Source organism: Oncorhynchus nerka, linkage group LG9a (genome assembly GCF_034236695.1).
Source record: "Oncorhynchus nerka isolate Pitt River linkage group LG9a, Oner_Uvic_2.0, whole genome shotgun sequence".
NCBI lineage: Eukaryota > Metazoa > Chordata > Actinopteri > Salmoniformes > Salmonidae > Oncorhynchus > Oncorhynchus nerka.
Window position 1 is genome coordinate 39,940,327 of NC_088404.1, and position 21,757 is coordinate 39,962,083.

Genomic DNA, 21,757 nt, shown 5'->3' on the forward strand with positions numbered 1-21,757 from the left:
ACTACAGCAATTAGTAGAGGGAGGGTACAACAGCATTAGTAGAGGGAGGGTACAACAGCATTAGCAGAGGGAGGGTACTACAGCATTAGTAGAGGGAGGGTACTACAGCATTAGTAGAGGGAGGGTACAACTGCATTAGTAGAGGGAGGGTACTACAGCATTAGCAGAGGGAGGGTACTACAGCATTAGCAGAGGGAGGGTATTACAGCATTAGCAGAGGGAGGGTACTACAGCATTAGGAGAGGGAGGGTACTACAGCATTAGGAGAGGGAGGGTACTACAGCATTAGGAGAGGGAGGGTACTACAGCATTAGGAGAGGGAGGGTTCTACAGCATTAGCAGAGGGAGGGTAAAACAGCATTAGTAGAGGGAGGGTACTACGGCATTAGCAGAGGGAGGGTACAACAGCATTAGTAGAGGGAGGGTACTACAGCATTAGCAGAGGGAGGGTACTACAGCATTAGCAGAGGGAGGGTACTACAGCATTAGCAGAGGGAGGGTACTACAGCATTAGCAGAGGGAGGGTACAACACAACAGCATTAGCAGAGGGAGGGTACAACACAACAGCATTAGTAGAGGGAGGGTACTACAGCATTAGTAGAGGGAGGGTACTACAGCATTAGCAGAGGGAGGGTACTACAGCATTAGTAGAGGGAGGGTACTACAGCATTAGTAGAGGGAGGGTACTACAGCATTAGTAGAGGGAGGGTACTACAGCATTAGTAGAGGGAGGGTACTACAGCATTAGTAGGGGGAGGGTACTACAGCATTAGTAGGGGGAGGGTACTACAGCATTAGTAGGGGGAGGGTACTACAGCATTAGTAGAGGGAGGGTACTACAGCATTAGTAGAGGGAGGGTACTACAGCATTAGTAGAGGGAGGGTACTATAGCATTAGCAGTAGGGAGGGTAGGCATTAGTAGAGTGAGGGTACTACAGCATTAGTAGAGTGAGGGTACTACAGCATTAGTAGAGGGAGGGTACAACAGCATTAGTAGAGGGAGGGTACAACAGCATTAGTAGAGGGAGGGTACAACAGCATTAGCAGAGGGAGGGTACTACAGCATTAGTAGAGGGAGGGTACTACAGCATTAGTAGAGGCAGGGTACAACAGCATTAGCAGAGGGAGGGTACTACAGCATTAGTAGAGGGAGGGTACTACAACATTAGCAGACGGAGGGTACAACTGCATTAGTAAAGGGAGGGTACTACAACATTAGCAGACGGAGGGTACAACTACATTAGTAGAGGGAGGGTACTACAACATTAGCAGACGGAGGGTACAACCGCATTAGCAGAGGGAGGGTACTACAACATTAGCAGATGGAGGGTACTACAACATTAGCAGACGGAGGGTACTACAACATTAGCAGACGGAGGGTACTACAACATTAGCAGACGGAGGGTACTACAGCATTAGCAGACGGAGGGTACTACAACATTAGCAGAGGGAGGGTACTACAGCATTAGTAGAGGGAGGGTACTACAGCATTAGCAGAGGGAGGGTACTACAACATTAGCAGACGGAGGGTACTACAACATTAGCAGACGGAGGGTACTACAACATTAGCAGACGGAGGGTACTACAACATTAGCAGAGGGAGGGTACTACAACATTAGCAGAGGGAGGGTACAACAGCATTAGTAGAGGGAGGGTACTACAACATTAGCAGAGGGAGGGTACAACACAACAGTGACACTACACAGGGGTTGCTTCATGGTCCACTATCAACCTGTAATGTCCCTGTCCATCAGTCCTTCTTGTCCCTGTCATCATTTTGATTATAACTCTCTTCATATTCACTGAACTCCATGGTGATGGGCTGTAATACCACAATCTGTATTCTCTACACTACAGTCTGTTAGAGGCGTTCACAGGTTTTATAGCATTTTCCCAGGCTCCGTTGGTTCTGACCCCACCACCCAAAGATAATGACACCAGGATGTGCTCCTAATGTGGTTGTAAACAGTGCTCTTGCTGCCTTGGCTCTGGGGTTGGGATTGACTGTTGAAGCACCTCCTGCTGTCTGAAAGTGGAGCCTCCAAATTGTCCAATGAATTCCAGTGCCCACCCAGTGTTTTTGCCTCTTGGAAGTGGAACACAACCTAGCAATCTCATTTGCCATTCCAAATCTATTGTGTATGATGGCATTCCTATTCCAGGGGGTGAGAGACAAGACAAGGAGATGAATGTGCATGGTGGCTTTGTCTAGAGGGTAACATCAAGGCATGGACGAATAGTTGGTTCCAGTGAAGTGGTGCCGTTGGCAGTGTGGCCACTACAGTATGCCTACTGTATGTGTTCACCAGCACTGTGAATAGTGTGTCTGTTTCCTTACAATTCATCTATGTGAGGTCTAAGTGCCCTTTTGCCTCCATGCTATCCAAGCCACTAATTCGTTTATTAGCCCGGCCTGTCTTTCAGTTTGACTGGCACAAGCGCCTATTCACCTAATAATCCCACAAGCAGGCAGGCAGGCTGAGTGTGTGAGTTAGTGTGTGAAGCAGGGAACTGGTGTTTAAGTGTCTCGGTGGTGTTAGCGACACAGCAGGCATCAGAGAGCTGTGCTGATACTGATCTGCTCATTAGACAGCGTTATTCCCCATGCAGCTCTGACACACACCGCCTCCTCTTTCACAAAGCTCAGTGGAACGCACCGATCACAACGCCGGATCTGACTGACCCCTGACCTCGTCCGTGTGGTGTTGTCATAGACAGAGAGGGATAGTCAGTGGGGTGGGTCGTCAGATGATTTGTCCCCACTACAGCCGCCAGCCTACCTGGTCTTAAATCTTCTTCCACCTCTTGTTTCTCACTAACACACATTCCAGGCCCTGATGAATGAGTGTCCTGTTTCACTGGGCTGTAGTGGAGCCAGTGAACCTTAGAGGTTGTGGACCTCACAGGGGTAATGGATGGTCCTCAGGGTGATAGCCGCAAGGTGAACACGCCTGACCTTACACCACTTTGGCCTTGTAGGACAAACACAGGACAGAGACATTGACCACGTTTCACTCCTGTCACTTCACCAGATCACTAACATATCTCAGAGGGGCCAGTAGTGTCCTGGAAAATCAACGACTGGTTGGCACCATGTGCTAATTTGGTCGAAGGCTGTTCAATTACATAGATCTCTTTGGTTATACTGCACGGACATTTGGATGTGATTATGTGATGCTTGTCTTATGTTTGCAGTATAAACAAATACAAACGTTATGGTGGCCACTGATTCCATGGTTACCTTGATTTGTGTAATCTCCAAGGGGGCAGTAGTGCGCTCTCATCCCCAGAGCCATATACAGTATACAGTACCTATATATCTCTGTATACATTTATCTTTGCTCAGCCCTGATATCTGTTGAATAGTTAGTTAACTTCTTGCGTCGAGCCATGCCGGATCCGGTAGCGTAATCATAGCCTCAAAGCTCAATACCATAACGCAACGTTAACTATTCATGAAAATCGCAAATGAAATGAAATTAATATGCTAGCTCTCAAGCTTAGCCTTTTGTTAACAACACTGTCATCTCAGATTTTCAAAAATATGCTTCTCTACCATAGCAAACTAGCATTTAGCGTTAGCATTTAGCATTTTCACATTTTCACAAAAAGACCACATTTTCACAAAAACCAGCAAAAACATTCAATAAATCATTTACCTTTGAAGAACTTCAGATGTTTTCAATGAGGAGACTCTCAGTTAGATAGCAAATGTTCAGTTTTTCCTGAAAGATTTTTTGTGCAGGAGAAATCGGTCCGTTTGATGCGTCACTTTTGGCTACCAAAAAAAAACGAAAATTCAGTTATCCAAACGCCAAACTTTTTTCCAAATTAACTCCATAATATCGACTGAAACATGGCAAACGTTGTTTAGAACCAATCCTCAAGGTGTTTTTCACATATCTCTTCAATGATGTATCGTTCCTGGAAGTATGAGTCTCCTTCTGTAACGCAAGGTACAATGGTTGCCACTGGGAATTACGCACCGACTTAGACAAAGGCCACCGGACGGTCCCCTGGCAAATGTAGTCTCTTATGGCCAATCTTCCAATGATATGCCTACAAATACGCCACAATGCTGCAGACATCTTGGATGAACGGCAGAGCGCATAAGCTCATTCACAGCATATTCACAGCCATATAAGGAGAGTAAGTAAAACACAGCATCAAAAATCCTGTTAATTTCCTGTTTGAAGTTTCATCTTGGTTTCTCCTGTAAGATCAGTTCTGGGGTACTCACAGATAATATCTTTGCAGTTTTGAAAACGTCAGAGTGTTTTCTTTCCAACGCTGGCAATTATATGCATAGTCGAGAATCTTTTCATGACAAAATATTGCGCTTAAAACGGGCACGTTTTTTATCCAATAATGACATTGCGCCCCCATAGGTTGAAGAGGTTAACTTCTTGGTGACAGGGGGGGCAGTATTGAGTAGCTTGGATGAATAAGGTGCCCAGAGTAAACTGCCTGCTACTCTGTCAAATATGCTAATATATGCATATTATTAGTAGTATTGGATAGAAAACACTCTGAAGTTTCTAAAACTGTTTGAATGATGTCTGTGAGTATAACAGAACTCATATGGCAGGCGAAAACCTGAGAAAAATCCAACCAGGAAGTGGGAAATCTGAGGCTTGTAGTTTGTAGCCCCTATTGTAGATACAGTGGGATATTGGTTATGTTGCACTTCCTAAGGCTTCCACTAGATGTCAACAGTCTTTTGAACTTTGTTTGAGGATTCTACTGTGAGGGGGGCCGGATGAGAGAGGAATGAGTCAGGTGTCTGGCAGATTGCCACAGGCTCTGAGGTGCGGTCACGAGAGAGTTCGCTCTCGTTCCATTGCTTTTCTACAGACAATGGAATTCTCCGGTTGGAACATTATTGAACATTTATGATAAAAACATCCTAAAGATTGATTTTATACTTCGTTTGACAAGTTTCTACGGGCTGGAACTTTTTGAACTTTTCGTCCGACATTTGGCGGGACCTGAACGCGCTTTTGGATTTGTTTACCAAATGCCCTAACAAAAGAAGCTATTTGGACATAAATGATGGACATTATCAAACAAAACAAACATTTATTGTGGAACTGCGATTCCTGGGAGTGCATTCTGATGAAGATCATCAAAGGTAAGTGAATATTTATAATGCTATTTATGACTAATGTTGACTACCCAATATGGTGGATATATTTTTGGCTGCTTTGTTGTCTGAAAGCTGAACTCAGATTATTGCATGGTTTGCTTTTTCCGTAAAGTTTCTTTGAAATCTGACACAGCAGTTGCATTAAGGAGAAGTATATCTCTAATTCCATGTATAACAGTTGTATATCCATCAACGAGTATTTCTGTAAATAGATGTGGCTCTCTGCACAATCACCACATGTTTTAGAACTACTGAACGTAAGGCGCCAATGTAAAATGAGATCGTTTGATATAAATATGCACTTTATCGAACAAAACATACATGTATTGTGTAACATGAAGTCCTATGAGTGTCATCTGATGAAGATCATCAAAGTTTAGTAATGAATTCTACCTCTATTTGTGCTTTTTGTGACTCCTCTCTTTGGCTGTAAAAATGGCTGTGTTTTTCTGTGACTTGGTGGTGACCTAACATAATCGTTTGTGGTGCGTTCGCTGTAAAGCATTTTTGAAATCAGACACTGTGGCTGGATTAACGAGAATGTTATATTTAAAATGATGTGAAATACTTGTATGCTTGAGGAATTTTAATAATGAGATTTTTGTTGTTTTGAATTTGGCGCCCTGCACTTTCACTGGCTGTTGGCGAGGTGGGACGCTACAGTCCCATATATCCCAGAAAGTTACTAAACTTTTATTTTCCTCCAATTAATAGTTTTTTGTCTCTTTTTTATTTTTATGGTTCCACTAGACGAGAGCTCTTTTAAATGATGAAGAAAGCTGATTAGAATACAGTGCATAGCTACAGAACTCATTATAGCTCTGTGAACCCTGACCCACACTATTCACTTATTCCTCATTAGCTGTCATCTGTTGTCATGGTTTCACGTGGCTAGGAACATCCGTGTGGCACTTGAACACGGTTAGGTAGTGTACCTGTGTTGAAATTAACACATTTTTTTATTCAAACTTTACCGTTTGAAGAAGTGTATTTATAGCTCATATTTCTCTCAAGAAACTTGCCTGGTCCATGATCCCCATCCACAAGGGAGGCTGTGGCTGTATGGCGGTAATATTACAGTAGCCTAGTTGACAGTTACAAATGGCTGAGCTGACTAATCAAATTAAATTAGACCGTAGTCACACTTCAGTGAGAATTGTAATGATATTACGTTAGATGGCAGTTACTGATGGCCTGTCATGGCTGGCGCCGGTGCTTTCACCTCAACACCTCTCTAGGGCTACCTGTTATTTCATCTATACAGGGCTACGGCTGGGCTACGGTTCACACCCAACACCTCAGATACAAGACCACAGAGCAGTCAGTAATGCAAACACACATCAGGCAGATGGAGAGAGGGAAAGGCATCTTCAGAGATATAACTCTGCCTATGACTAAAGGGATTATTGCAGTTATTTGAAGGAACGTAGAGGAAATCCTTCACATATCTCCAATTCTCCAGACATCTGCTCCAGAGAATGGTTTGACTGTGTTGTTCAAGCTATAGATTATAGTGATAAACATCAATATTACATGTATATTACAAGTAATTGTGTCATGCCTATTTTGACATGCTTAGTGATGGTGACCACCTAGCTGCATTGTTTTGTAGTGACTCAGTTCTGCCACTGTGCCCATAGGAAAAGGTCCCCTTCCTGGAAATTATGGTTGGAAAGTCCGAAGTTATGGTAGAGTTAGGGTTGCAAAATAAAACGTTTAATAAATTCCCCGGATTTCCCGAAGACCCGGTTGGAGGTTTCATAGTCCTCAAACCAGGATTTCTGGAAAACCAGGGAATTTATTGAAAATTCACAGAATTTTGTAACCCTAGGTGGATTGAAGCGTTGGAGCCACATTCCTACATTCCAACCTGACTGAAGGGACACTGTGTTTGTTTTTCTTAGTCTGTGTGTCTTGTGTCTATGTAAGTAATTCTGTCTGTGTGTGTATTTTGTGTGTGTAACTCTGTGTTCCTGTCTGTGTGTGTGTGTGTATCTGTTGTGAGTGAGAGTGTATTTGTGTGTGTGTTTGTGTATACCGTACACTACCGTTCAAAAGTTTGGGGTCAAAAGCACATTTTTTGTCCATTAAAATAACATAAAATTGATCAGAAATACAGTGTAGGCATTGTTAATGTTGTAAATAACGATTGTAGCTGGAAAAGGCAGATTTTTAATGGAATATCTACATAGGCGTACAGAGGCCCATTATCAGCAACCACCAACCTGTGTTCCAATGGCACGTTGTGTTAGCTAATCCAAGTTTATAATTTTAAAGGCTAATTGATCATTAGAAAACCCTTTTGCAATTATGTTAGCACAGCTGAAAACTGTTGTTCTGATTAAAGAAGCAATAAAACTGGCCTTCTTTAGACTAGTTGAGTATCTGGAGAATCAGCATTTGTGGGTTCGATTACAGGCTCAAAATGGCCAGAAACTAAGAACCTTCTTCTGAAACTCGTCAGTCTATTATTGTTCTGAGAAATGAAGGCTATTCCATGCGAGAAATTACCAAGAAACTGAAGATCTGGTACAACACTGTGTACTACTCCCTTCATAGAACAACGCAAACCAGAATAGAATCAGGAGTGGGAGGCCCCGGTGCACAACTGAGCAAGAGGACAAGTACATTAGAGTGTCTAGTTTGAGAAACAGACACCTCACAAGTCCTCAACTGGCAGCTTCATTAAATAGTACCTGCAGAACACTCATCTCAATATCAACAGGGAAGAGGAGACTCCGTGATGCTGGCCTTCTAGGCAGTGTTTCTCTGTCCAGTGTCTGTTCTTTTGCCCATTTTAATCTTTTTTTATTTCCCAGTCTGAGATATGGCTTTTTCTTTGCAATTCTGCTTAGAAGGCCAGCATCCCGGAGTCGCCTCTTCACTGTTGACTTTGAGACGGGTGTTTTGCGGGTACTATTTAATGAAGCTGCCAGTTGAGGAATTGTGAGGCATTTGTTTCTCAAACTAGACACTCTAATGTACTAATGTAGATATTTTTGTTAACTGCATGTGTGACATAACTCCACCAGTCCTATTTATGATATAATTTACAAAGATTATACTTTTTTTAATCAATTAGTATATTTGAGTTTAACCATAATATTTCTTGTAGTATTTGTTCTGTCTCTTCTGGTGGATATTAAACTGAACTCAGTATTTGTGTTTGGCTCCGGAGCCCGGAGCCAGGCAGCAGATTTCACAAGATTTTAGCTGATTACTCTTCAGTGGAAGTGCTGCCGAACTAATGGCAGCACAACGACACCCAACTATAATAGAGATTAAAATGAAAAAGCAGATCAGGAGAATCTAATTAACTTGGCAGTGGAAAAGCGCATTTTGGGAGAGTCTGAGGTCCTATTGGACCTCCTCTCCTCTGCATACAGAACGCCTAAGCATCTCAGTGAGGAAGACGTTTTTCCCTAAACAATGACTTCCTCCAGGGATCATCTTCTCTCGTTTAGCCTGGAAATACAATCAGCCTCCCATTCTCCACACGCAGAGATAATGCCATTTGCTTCCTGACGCATTAATGCTAATCTTTTTATTGCAGCGAAACAGAGAGAGGGAAATTACCCCTGTGCTTCAGAGCGCTTATACTGAGGAACAGGCAGCTTTGTGGAGCGAGCTTTGATGAAAGAAATACTCACTTTGTGGTTTTTAATCATCTCAGAGTATTAACAAGCTTTCCTGATAAGAAAACAAATGAAATATAAAATCAGAGAATAAACAAATGCAATTATCTATGGAAATGAATGTTGAAGCTGTTCAGATCAATCCTATTACTCGGGGGACGGGGATTTGTAAACACTTACAGTGAATATTGTTAATTTATCATGGTAGGCTATAGCTTGTTTTTTCCTGTGCATCCCAGATAGTAGAGTCTCCTCCCTCAAACTGCCAGTCTGGAGCGAAGATCCAAAATGTCAGATCACACTTTCAGAATCTTTGACGCTGTATCCTGTAAGAGGACAGACTTTGTCCTGTGTGTGTGTGTGTGTGTGTGTGTGTGTGTGTGTGTGTGTGTGTGTCACTGTCCATCCAACGTGTGCGAGCAAGCTTGGTTGTGTTTCGTTGTGGATGAGTGTATCACTGTGTTTTTGGAGGATTTCCCCACTCTTCCATCTTAAGCCTTTGAAAAGCCTTATGTCACAGACTGCACAGCAGGACTGACACAGTCACAACAAAATAATCAGTCTTTTACTTTTTGCCCTTCGAAGCTGCAGGAATATTCCTGTTGACCAGGGGGGGTGGATGTCAAACACAAGGATGTGCATTGTTTCACTCTCAGCCACTATGAATGATGTCACAGTTTTGCAGCACGGTCCCATTCCCCACAGGACACCCTTTGTTATTATGCATAGTTTGGATACGAGTGTGTGGATGATACAACTGTTTGGAATCAAAAGAAATGCCTTTCAATTATAGCGGCTTACTAGTCAGAGGCTTACAGTAGTAGGGTTAATCAGTACAAATGACAGCTTGAGGTTTAGTCAAACCCTAATAATGATTAAATATCTATTTGAATTATGGAATACTAAAATCCACATTGTCATAGGCTTATACTAAAATTCATAAAATCTCACTGTAGAATGGGCTCATTTAATGCTAAACATCACACACATTACTGAATAAGTCATTTTTAAGGGGTTAATTAAGTAATTAGTGATCCACGTGATTCACCATTGTGAGCTGGTTTTGGGGAGATGGTGGAGGGAGAGCTGGAGAGACTGTGGTCCTGCCCAGCAACAGTCCCAGTAGGACCTCTGTACTCCCTGTGAATTCACAGAGAGACAGAAACATAACCTCAATTCACTAGGAAACAGAATTTCCATATTTCCTTATTCACATTTGGTGAACTACATCTCTTGTCCTCCTTAATGATAAGTCTGTTCTGTCTGAGCATGGCGAAGGGGGAACCAGTGTTTTCAGGCATTTGTACAATGTGTGAGTGACAAAGGCTGCGTGCTGGCTGGAGCAGGGGGCCATAGGGGCCAGGGACCAGGGCTGTAGCGGGTGAGACTGGGCCAGGGACCAGGGCTGGAGCAGGGGGCCATAGGGGCCAGGGACCAGGGCTGTAGTGGGTGAGACTGGGCCAGGGACCAGGGCTGGAGCAGGGGGCCATAGGGGCCAGGGACCAGGGCTGTAGTGGGTGAGACTGGGCCAGGGACCAGGGCTGGAGCAGGGGGCCATAGGGGCCAGGGACCAGGGCTGTAGTGGGTGAGACTGGGCCAGGAGAGGCACTCAGTGTGTAGGTGTGAGGAATGCATGGGCAGTTGGACAGCTATGGTCTGGACAACACCAGCACAATGGACCCAGTGTTCTGCTGCACAGCAATGACAGAACCAACAGACCCTAGATGCAAGCCATGCAGACCCACAAGGTCTAGATGAGAGATGTGTCTGAATTATGTGCTGCGGGAGCAACTGTATGTGCCTGCGGTTAATGACTTGTAGTCCACTGTTATATCTTCTTCTTCTGAGATATTTAGCCACCACCACAATATTATCTGGTCAGGTTTACAGGTCTATGTGTGTACCATCATTGAATGTCTTTCTTTGTGCCATGTGGTATTTTGACAGGTAGTTAAGCCTGTTACTCTGGGCTCAGGTCTTCTCTCCTGGGCCTGGGGTATTGATTAGTGGGCCCGGGTTGGGGGTGGCTCATTAGCTAAGTAGTGAGAGGGGAGGAGGGGAGGGAGTCTAATTGAAGTAATGTCTGACTCTGATGTGATGGTCTAATCTCTGTGTCTGAACTGGCTCTCTGTTTAATTGATAGCTGTGATCTCACCGAGGGTCTGACGAGAGAGACTGGGACTGTTGTACGGGTCCCATGAGACAACAGTCCCATGAGACCATGTAAAACTCTGAACTTCACACGTGTGTGTGTGAATTTGTGCTGCGTATGTGTGTATTGAGCACCAGACGTGAGTCTACTTCAGTGAAACAGCTCAATCACCATGGTGATTGATACGACTCAGGACCTTTGGCTTCTTTCTTTCCTTCTTAATGCGTTTGAGCCAATCAGTTGTGTTGTGACAAAGTAGGGGTGGTATACAGACTTATTTGGTAAAAGACCAAGTCCATATTATGGCAAGAACAGTTCAAATAAGGAAAGAGAAAGAAAGTCCATAATTACTTTAAGACATGAAGATCAGTCAATACGGAACATTTCAAGAACTTTGAACATTTCTTCAAGGGAAGTGGCAAAAACCATCAAGCGCTATGATGAAACTGGCTCTGATGAGGACTGCCACAGGAAAGGAAGACCCAGAGTTACTTCTGCTGGAGAGGAAAAGTTCATTAGAGTTACCAGCCTCACAAATTGCAGCCCAAATAAATGCTTCACAGAGTTCAAGTAACAGACATCTCAACATCAACTGTTCAGAGGAGACTGCGTGAATCAGGCCTTCATGGTTGAATTGCTGCAAAGAAAGCACTACTAAAGGTCACCAATAAGAAGAAGAGACTTGCTTGGGCCAAGAAACACGAGCAATGGACATTAGACCGGTGGAAATCTGTCCTTTGGTCTGATGAGTCCAAATTTGAGATGTTTGGTTCCAACCGCCATGTCTTTGTGAGACGCAGAGTAGGTGAAGGGATGATCTCCACATGTGTGGTTCCCACCTGGAAGCATGGAGGAGGAGGTGTGATGGTGTGGGGGTGCTTTGCTGGTGACACTGTTTGTGATTTATTTAGAATTCAAGGCACATTTAACCAGCATGGCTGCCACAGTATTCTGTAGTAATACGCCATCCCATCTGGTTTGCGCTTAGTGGGACTATGTGTTTTTCAACAGGACAATGACCCAAAACCTCCAGGCTGTGTAAGGGCTATTTGACCAATAAGGAGAGTGGTGGGGTGCTGCATCAGATGACCTGGCTTCCACAATCACCCAGCCTCAACCCAATTGAAATGGTTTGGGATGAGTTGGACTGCAGAGTGAAGGAAAAGCAGCCAAGTGCTCAGCATTTTATTTTTTTGTAACCTTTATTTAATTAATCAGTTAAGAACAAATTCTTATTTTCAATGTCAGCCTTTCAGTTACAAGTCCAACGCTCTAACCACTAGGCTTCCTGCCACCCCATGTGGGAACTCCTTCAAGAAGGTTGGAAACACATTCCAGGTGAAGCTGGTTGAGAGAATGCCAAGAGTGTGCAAAGCTGTCATCAAGGCAAAAGGTGGCCACTTTGAAGAATCTCAAATATGAAATATATTTTGATTTGTTTAACACTTTTTTGCTTACTACATGATTCCATATGTGTTATTTCATAGTTTTGAGGTCTTCACTATTATTAGAAAATAGTAAAAATAAAGAAAAACCCTTTAATGAGTCGGTGTGTCCAAACTTTTGACTGGTACTGTATATTCAGCATGACATTCATATGAGCATTATAATATGATTACAACCCAAAAGTAATGTGAAATGAACTCATAACTTAGCTATGACAGCAATATACAGTATTTAGACTACTTTGCATTTGTCTGGGCTTGCTAGCAGTAGCCACTAGCCAGCCAGCAGACCTGGGTGGCGCATTACACCCTGGGAGTTGAAATGCACTCTTGGAATCGTAGTATCACAGTTTCTAAACCCAGAGGTGCATCATGGACAAACTGAAATGGTCCACCCACACAGACAGCGTGGTGAAGTAGGCACAGCAGCTCCTCTTCAACCTCAGGAAGCTGAAGAAATGTGGCTTGTCACCAAAAACACTCACTAACTTTTACAGATGCACAATCGAGAGCATCCTGTCGGGCTGTATCACCACCTGGTACTGCTCCGCCCACAACCGTAAGGATCTCCAGAGGGTAGTGAGGTCTGCACAACGCATCACCGGGGGCAAACTACCTGCCCTCCAGAACACCTACACCACCCGATGTCACAGGAAGGCCATAAAGATCATCAAGGACAACAACCACCTGAGCCACTGCCTGTTCACCCCGCTATCATCCAGAAGGCGAGGTCAGTACAGGTGCATCAAAGCTGGGAACAAGAGACTGAAAAACAGCTTCTATCTCAAGGCCATCAGACTGTTAAACAGCGAGCACTAACATTGAGTGGCTGCTGCCAACATACTGACTCAAATCTCTAGCCACTTTAATAATTAAAAATTGGATGTAATAAATGTATCACTAGTCACTTTAAACAATGCCACTTTATATAATGTTTACATACCCTACATTACTCATCTAACCACTAGGCTACCCTGCCGCCTCATAGAAAATCTTTGGAGGGAGTTGAAAGTCCGTGTTGCCCAGCAACAGCCCCAAAACATCACTGCTCTAGAGGAGATCTGCATGGAGGAATGGGCCAAAATACCAGCAACAGTGTGTGAAAACCTTGTGAAGACTTACAGAAAACGTTTGACCTCTGTCATTGCCAACAAAGGGTATATAACAAAGTATTGAGATAAACTTTTGTTATTGACCAAATACTTGTTTTCCACCATAATTTGCAAATAAATTCATTAAAAATCCTACAATGTGATTTTCTGGATTTGTTTTTCTCATTTTGTCTGTCATAGTTGAAGTGTACCTATGATGAAAATTACAGGCCTCTCTCATCTTTTTAAGTGGGAGAACTTGCACAATTGGTGGCTGACTAAATGCTTTTTTGCCCCACTGTATATAGCTCATTGTGTATTTATTTCTGTTACTATTTTTTATTTTCTATTATAAAAAAATACAATAAAAAGTATTTTGCATTGTTGGGAAGGGCCCATAAGTAAACATTTCACTGTTAGTCCACACATGTTGTTTATGAAGTATGTGACAACAACAATTTGATTTCATTTTATGGTGTGTAGACTATTGCAATATAGAAGCTTCAGAAATTAGCTTGTTGTTTTGGAACTAATCTATTTATTTAATAAATTTAGTTATTTTCCTGTAATGAATAATGAATCATAGTGTCACGACTTCCGCCGAAGTCGGCCCTTCTCCTTGTTCGGGTGGTGTTCGGCGGTCGACGTCACCGGCTTTCTAGTCACCACCGATCCATGTTTCAGTTTAGTTTTGTCTGTATTAATCACACCTGGTTTCAATTCCCATATCATGTTCCTTATTTAACCCTCTGGCATACATTTCTGTTCTATCCGTGATTGTTGGTGTCTTTCGTGGTTGTTGATTGTGCTAGTGTGTATGTATGTTCCTATTTGGAATTTTGTTTGACTTTTTTTTGAGTAAACTCAGTTGTGTTGCTCAAAACCTGTGTCCTGCACCTGACTCCGCTACATCTCTGAACCCAATCGCTGACACATAGGTCAAATGTAGTGGTTCTCAAACATCTCCTCTAGGACCCCCAGACATTTCACAGTTCTGTTGTAGCCCTGAACTAAGTCACCTGATTAATCTAGTAAAGGGCTCGATGATTAGTTTGAATCAGGTGTGCTGGCTGTGGAATAGTTCAAATACATGCAACAACTGGGGGTTCCCGAGGAGAGGTTTGAGAACCCCTGGTCTAATGAATGTCATTTGAACCAATATTATGGCCATACTGTACATGAGCAAATTAAACCTGATATGTATCAATTTACATTTTAAAACAGTTTAGATTTTATTGTCAAATTAGTCTCATATATGGTTTTTCATAAGGAACATTTAAGATGTTCTTCTGTTATTTAATATGTTGTTTAATTTTTATTTTAATGAATATAGAATAGAATATATTCTATTTGTTATTTTAGTTCTACCAGTTCTTCATATTGTTCAATGTTTAAATAAATAAAAACCAGTGGTATTCTGTGACTAGCTGATATGCTTTCTTTTTTTGCTGTGGTATCCTTTCGGTTATCAAGTATCGTTTTGGTTTTGAATATCATTTTGGTATTGAATATCGTGATGCTTAACCTGGTATCCGTTTCAAAGTCAATATTCTGGTTTCGTGACAACATTAGTTCTGAGGCTTGACAGTAGTGCCTGCTACCTCAGTGGTTCGGCCCATGGGACAGTGTGAGCCCTGCTAGACTGTCACCTCTATTCTGTCTCCCACAGCCTGCTGACATTTCTAGTGCTTTGTGTGGTGTTTTTTTCCTCCATAGTCTATGATTGTAGTAGGTGCTGTTGCCCTCCATGCATTACACCTCTTTGACTGTAGTCTATGTAGGCTACGTAGTGGTCTACCCATAGCCCTCATTCTGTAAGGAACATGTGTCTCCACCCTTTTTCACACCACACAGCCCCCACCCCATGATAACACTCTCTATTTTTTTCTCAATTCAATTCAAAGGGCTTTGTTGTCATGGGAAACATATGTTTACATTGCCAAAGCAAAAGTTCCAAAGGAATAGAGACATTTCAAATGTCATATTGTGTCTATATACAGTGTTGTAACGATGTGCAAATAGTTAAAGTACAAAAGGGAAAATAAATAAACATAAATATGGGTTGTATTTACAATGGTATTTGTTCTTCACTGGTTGCCCTTTTCTTGTGGCAACAGGTCACAAATCTTGCTGCTGTGATGGCACACTGTGGTATTTCACCCAATAGATATGGGAGTTTATCAAAATTGGATTTGTTTTTGAATTCTTTGTGTGTCCGTGTAATCTGAAGAAAATATGTGTCTCTAATATGGTCATACATTTGGCAGGAGGTTAGGAAGTCTCTCTCTTTCTCACTCTCACCTTCACATACCTCATTCATATAACTATACCATATCCTGCTCACCTTTCTGTCTCATAACAAAGTCTAGCCACTATTGATTGAATCAGTATACTGTAGTATGCCACATGGAGGTGAGTCATGTTTGGGTGTTAGACATATCTGCATGGAGACTGAATGGTTCCATTGGAAGCCATTGGTGTTGAGTTAGTTCTGGAATATTGATTGAAAAGTTGGCCTGTATTTGATCTCCTGACCTGCTTAATCTGGTTTAGATGGATGACTAGGAGTTGGATGTCATCCCAGTTGGATGTCATACCATTGTTTGTTTTCCCTGAGCCGTGAACTCTACCTTAGATACGGACTTAAAGCTTTCTTCAACAACCTTCAGATTTTTTGGAGTACTTTAATGGCATCTTAACAGTCTTGTGAGATTTCCCTTGTGGAACTACTTATGTTATATACACTTATTATAAGGGCACAAGGTGAGACCCAAATGCAGACACAGGAGGCAGATGGTTGAGCTCCGATATTTATTACACCAAAAGGGGTAGGCAAAAGGCAGGTCAGGACAGGCGAGAGTTCATAACCCAGGTCAGAGTCCAAACAGTACCAGGGGATAGACAGACTCAAGGTCAGGACAGGCGAGAGTTCATAACCCAGGTCAGAGTCCAAACAGTACCAGGGGATAGACAGACTCAAGGTCAGGACAGGCGAGAGTTCATAACCCAGGTCAGAGTCCAAACAGTACCAGGGGATAGACAGACTCAAGGTCAGGACAGGCGAGAGTTCATAAACCAGGTCAGAGTCCAAACAGTACCAGTGGATAGACAGACTCAAGGTCAGGACAGGCGAGAGTTCATAAACCAGGTCAGAGTCCAAACAGTACCAGTGGATAGACAGACTCAAGGTCAGGACAGGCAGGGGTTCAGTGAACAGGTCCAAGTCCAAACCGTACAAGGGGATAGGCAGGCTCGAGGTCAGAACAGCCAGAGTGGTCAGGCAGGCGGATTCGGCGTCAGGACAGGCAAGGGTCAAAACCAGGAGGGCTAGGAAAAAACAGACTGGGAAAAATAAGAGCTAGGAGAAACGCTGGTTGACCTGGCAAAACAAGACGAACTGGCACAGAGAGACAGGAAACACAGATAAATACACCGGGGACTAATGGGGAAATCAGGAGACACATGGAGGTGGGTGGAGACAATCACCAAAACAGGTGAAACAGATCAGGGCGTAACACTTATACAGTTATTGTGTTATACTCTGATTTACCAAGTTCATTTCTCAAAGGACACGCCTTGTATGATATAAAAAAATGCTTTACTAATTTATTTTGTGGTGTGGTTGTTGGGAAGGGGCTGCATGACCGACACTGAGATATACTACCCAGTTGATATTATACTGAACACAAATATAAATGCAACATGCAACAATTACAAAGATTTTACTGAGTTACAGTTCATATAAGGAAATCAGTCAATTGAAATAAATTCATTAGGCCTTAATCTATGGATTTCACTTGACTGGGAATACAGATATGCATCTGTTCACAGATACCTTAAAGAAAGTAGGGACATGGATCAGAAAACCAGTCAGTATCTGGTGTGACCACCATTTTCCTCATGCAGCGCGACAGATATTTTGCATAGAGTTGATCATGCTGTTGATTGCCTGTGGAACATTTTCAGCTTCCAGGAATTGTGTACAGATCCTTGCGACATGGGACCATGCGTTATCATGCTGAAACATGAGGTGATGGAGGTGGATAAATGGCATAACAGTGGGCCTCAGGATCTCGTCACGGTATCTCTGTGAATTCAAATTGCCATCGATAAAATGCAACTGTGTTCATTGTCCGTGGTTTATACCAGCCCATACCATAACCTCACAGCCACCATGGGGCACTCTGTTCACAAAGTTAACATCAGCAAACCGCTCAGCCACACGACACCATACATGTGGTCTGCGGTTGTGAGGCCGGTTGGCCGTACTGCCAAATTCTCTAAAACAACGTTGGAAGCGGCTTATGGTAGACAAATGTACATTCAATTCTCTGGCAACAGCTCTGATGGACATTCCTGCATTCAGCATGCCAATTGCACGCTCCCTCAACAGTTGAGACATTTGTGGCATTGTGTTGTGTGACAAAACTGCACATTTTAGAGTGGCCGTCTATTGTCCCCAGCACAAGGTGCACCTGTGTAATAACCATGGTGTTTAATCAGCTTCGTGATGTGCCACACCTGTCAGATGGATAGATTGTCTTGTCTTGGATTTGAATGTGTGTGCTGTAGTACAACACACTGCCCGTAATAGTGTTTAGACATGCATTATTAGATTGACTAACATGTAACGGTATCACAACCGGGTGGTCCCATAGGGTGGTGCACAATTGGCCCAGCGTCGTCTGGGTTTGGCCGGTGTAGACTGTCATTGTAAATAAGAATTTGTTAAGGTTAAATCAAATACGGAGTGTATAATGTGTGTATAATGTGTTCATGTATCTGAGCAACAATGGGAGACTGATGGGACGAAAGAGAAATAAGAATAGTTTTAGTGAGGAGGGAAATGCCAATTGAGTCTATAGCCAGCGGGTAGATAATACAAATAGAGATGAGATTGGTGAGGAGGAAAAGAGTGAGCCGAGGTGGCTGGGGGAGGTATGTGTGGTCTGCTGGGGTAATTCATTTTTTTGAAAAACTCAGTGTCTGTGTCCCTCCAAGGTCTGAGCACAGGCACTAAACATTCCACACAGCCAGGGGGAGAGAGAGGGCAAGATTCATTAACATAAGAAGAGGTCCTTCGACCAATCACAGCCCGGGAGTGGGAACTGGGGGGTGTCGGATTACTGCGCATTCTTCCCTCCCTCCCCTGGTCGGGAGAAGCAGCGAAGGACAGACACACAGAGAGAGAGAGATGTAAATGGGACAGTCTCATTCTTGCACTCTGAGATCACAGTGCCAGAGAATGTGTTAGGATCTTCCCAAGTCCTTCTGCCTGGGAAAGAGACAACAGGGAACGTTAACTGGTGGCTAGACAGGGGCTGTTTCCAGGACCAAATCGCTGCCCTGTTACTCCTGTCTGGAGTCTGTCGGACGGACTCACACAAGAGGGCTGAAAATGAACTATCTGGTGAGTGTGTAATGTTTGTGTTTGCTGTTCCCATTGCTGTGTGAACACTTTTGTCAGGACATACTAAATGTCCCAAATGGGAAAGAGTAGAGATGTGGAAAAAAGAGAGGGAGGACAGCACACTGAAGGAAGAAAAGGACTCGAGTGGGGGGAACTTGGGTTAACATGTTTTCTGTGTATCTTACCTTTTCTTAGTTATCAGCACAACTTACTTTGTTTGCTGTGCTATGCGTCTCAGAATGTGTATTGTGTTGTGTATTTTAGGTAGATAGAAATGTTAAGTTAAAATTCTACACACAAAACTCTCCTTGGTCTTTTTCAATCTAGTTCGTGAAAAAATTTGAGTGTTTTTTTCTGCTGTCCTGTTTGGTTTGTAAAGGCCCCGCTTCTCTGAAAGGGGGAGAGTTGGAGGACTTAAGACGCTGTTAGAAGAAAGGGCTTTGGAACAGCCAGACAGGAGGGAGAGACATGGAGCTCCGCTGCTCTGGGCTGCCTCTGCTGACTCAGGAGAAAGTTGAAAGATTAAGGTTTTATAGAGAGAGTAGAGGGGAGAGAAAAGAGTGCAGTGGCCTGCTGCTGGAGTCTTTGGCAGTACCGTCCGTTCCTTGCTATTGTTTGAAAGTGTTGGCATTCTGTCAGCTTGTAGTGCTGTAATTACACAGGGGTTTGGTATTTGGTTGACAGGACCATACTGCATTTCCGTCTGAGAGGTTTATGCTCTTTAGCAGCACTGGGGCCGACCCCCTGGAGAGGCCTTGGATACTCCCCTTGTTTATCCCTTGGCCTGGGGTTTCACACACACATTAGAACACATGTAATTACAAAATCAACAAACACCACTGGCATTACCATATGTCTTTTAGACTTTTCCTAGTTGTCTTTAATTAACAATGACTGATTGGTGATGAGGTTATGTAGATGGAAGGTTTAGCCTTCATGTCTAAGAGATGTTTATTTCCCAGGTTGGCCTGGGTAATTATGGATGCCATTTTGAGAGAAGCCTTGTAATGTGCTAGCTAGCTATCGGCTTGCTATTTCAGAAGGAGGGGTTAATGAAGCCAGGTGTGATGCTAGTTTACAAATCAGGGGTTCCCAAACTTTTTTGGCCCCATTTTGATATAAAAAAAAACAATTTGTGACCCACCATGTAAAACAAGTTACGTAATCAACAGCCAATGTTAACTTTATTTTATTTGTATTAATATGACAACCTACAGTATGTATGTGTTCCTGAGAGTTATCTTTCAGTGTTGTCCTAATATTTTGTAGCTTAAACCATTAAAATGATAGAGCCACATTTGTAGGAAGAAAACAGAAACCATTATTTTTATTACATCTGCATCTAGCTGCTACCAGAGGTTACTGACTTAACCCTGGTTCTATGAACCAAACGCACATTTTCTCTCATGACCCCATTTTCAAATCAGGCGACCCCTAGTTTGGGAAACTCTGGTATAAATAGATTAAGTGGATTCCCACCATGCAGTAGTGACTGAGTGAGTAAATGGGGGTGTCTGTGGGGGTCAAAGGAAGAGTGGCTCTCAGGCCTACAGAGAGCTCAACTGAGTAACTCGAAGGCCCTTGCCTCTCGCCCCTGTCTCCTAGGCCTGACTAATTTCTGACTGACTCACAGCCTCCTGCCTGCCTGGGTGCTGGGGTGGAATTCCCCCTGTCATTCCCTGGGAGGTCTGGCAGTGAAACCCCTCACCCAGTCAGTCCCTTCCCTCAGAGAGATTATAGGTGCCACACAGTCACCGAGCGTAGTAATACCCACTGGGACACCAAGCGCCAGGCTGTGACTCAGCCCAGGTGTAGCAGGAAGGTTGATACAAGGAGGGTCACTCCACACTGGTGAAACTGTCAGCTCTGACGTGTCTGCACAACCAACCATGAGTCACAGGGTTTCAGGTATAGGTTATAAACAGATTATTGGTACACACAGACATGTAAAATATATGTTAGTGACTCAAATACAGTGCATTCGGAAAGTATTCAGACCACTTGACTTTTCCACATTGTGTTAATTTACAGCCTTATTCTAAAATGTATTAAATTATTTTTTTCCCTCATCAATCTACACAAAATACCCCATAATGACAAAGCGAAAACAGGTTTTTAGAAATGTTTAGAAATGTATTAAAATTAAAAAACAGAATGACCTTATTTACATAAGTATTCAGGCCCTTTGCTATGAGACTCTAAATTGAGCTCAGGTGCATCCTGTTTCCATTGCTCATCCTTGAGATGTTTCTACAACTTGATTGTAATCTACCTGTGGTCAATTGAATTGATTGGACATGATTTGGAAAGGCACACACCTGTCTATATAAGATCCCACAGTTGACAGTGCCTGTCAGAGCAAAAACCAAGCCATGAGGTCGAAGGCATTGTCTGTAGAGCTCAGAGATTGGATTGTGTCGAAGTACAGATTTGGGGATGGATACCAAAAAATGTCTGCAGCATTTAAGGTCTACAAGAACACAGTGGCCTCCATCATTCTGAAATGGAAGAAGTTTGGAACCACCAAGACTCTTCCTAGAGCTTTCCGCCTGGACGAACTGAGCAATCGCGCGGGTAATCGCGGGTCAGGGAGCTGACCAAGAACCCAATGGTCACTCTGACAGAGCTCCAGAGTTCCTTTGTGGAGATGGGAGAACCTTCCAGAAGGAGAACCGTCTCTGCAGCAATCAGGCCTTTATGGTAGAGTGGCCAGACGGAAGCCACTATACAGTAAAAAGCACATGACAGCCCTCTTGGAGTTTGGAAAAAGGCACCTAAAGGACTCTCAAACCATGAGAAATAAGATTCTCTGGTCTGATGAAACCAAGATTGAACTCTTTGGCCTGAATGCCATGTGTCACGTCTGGAGGAAACCT

General features: G+C 43.2%; 1 protein-coding gene across 2 annotated transcripts in view; it reads left to right on the forward strand.

The window, feature by feature from the left end:
• The window catches only part of LOC115134292 (breast cancer anti-estrogen resistance protein 1-like), a 132,113-nt gene that overhangs the window by 53,386 nt on the left and 56,970 nt on the right, over positions 1-21,757 (forward strand). Inside the window, exon 1 of one of the 2 annotated variants that reach the window (XM_029668111.2) lies at positions 18,625-18,881. The exons of the other annotated variant lie outside the window; for it this stretch is intronic. Within the exon in view, the coding sequence (XP_029523971.1) occupies positions 18,870-18,881 (12 nt within the window). The 5' untranslated portion in view covers positions 18,625-18,869. Of the gene's footprint in view, positions 1-18,624; positions 18,882-21,757 lie in introns of those variants that run through there. 2 annotated transcript variants of the gene reach the window in all.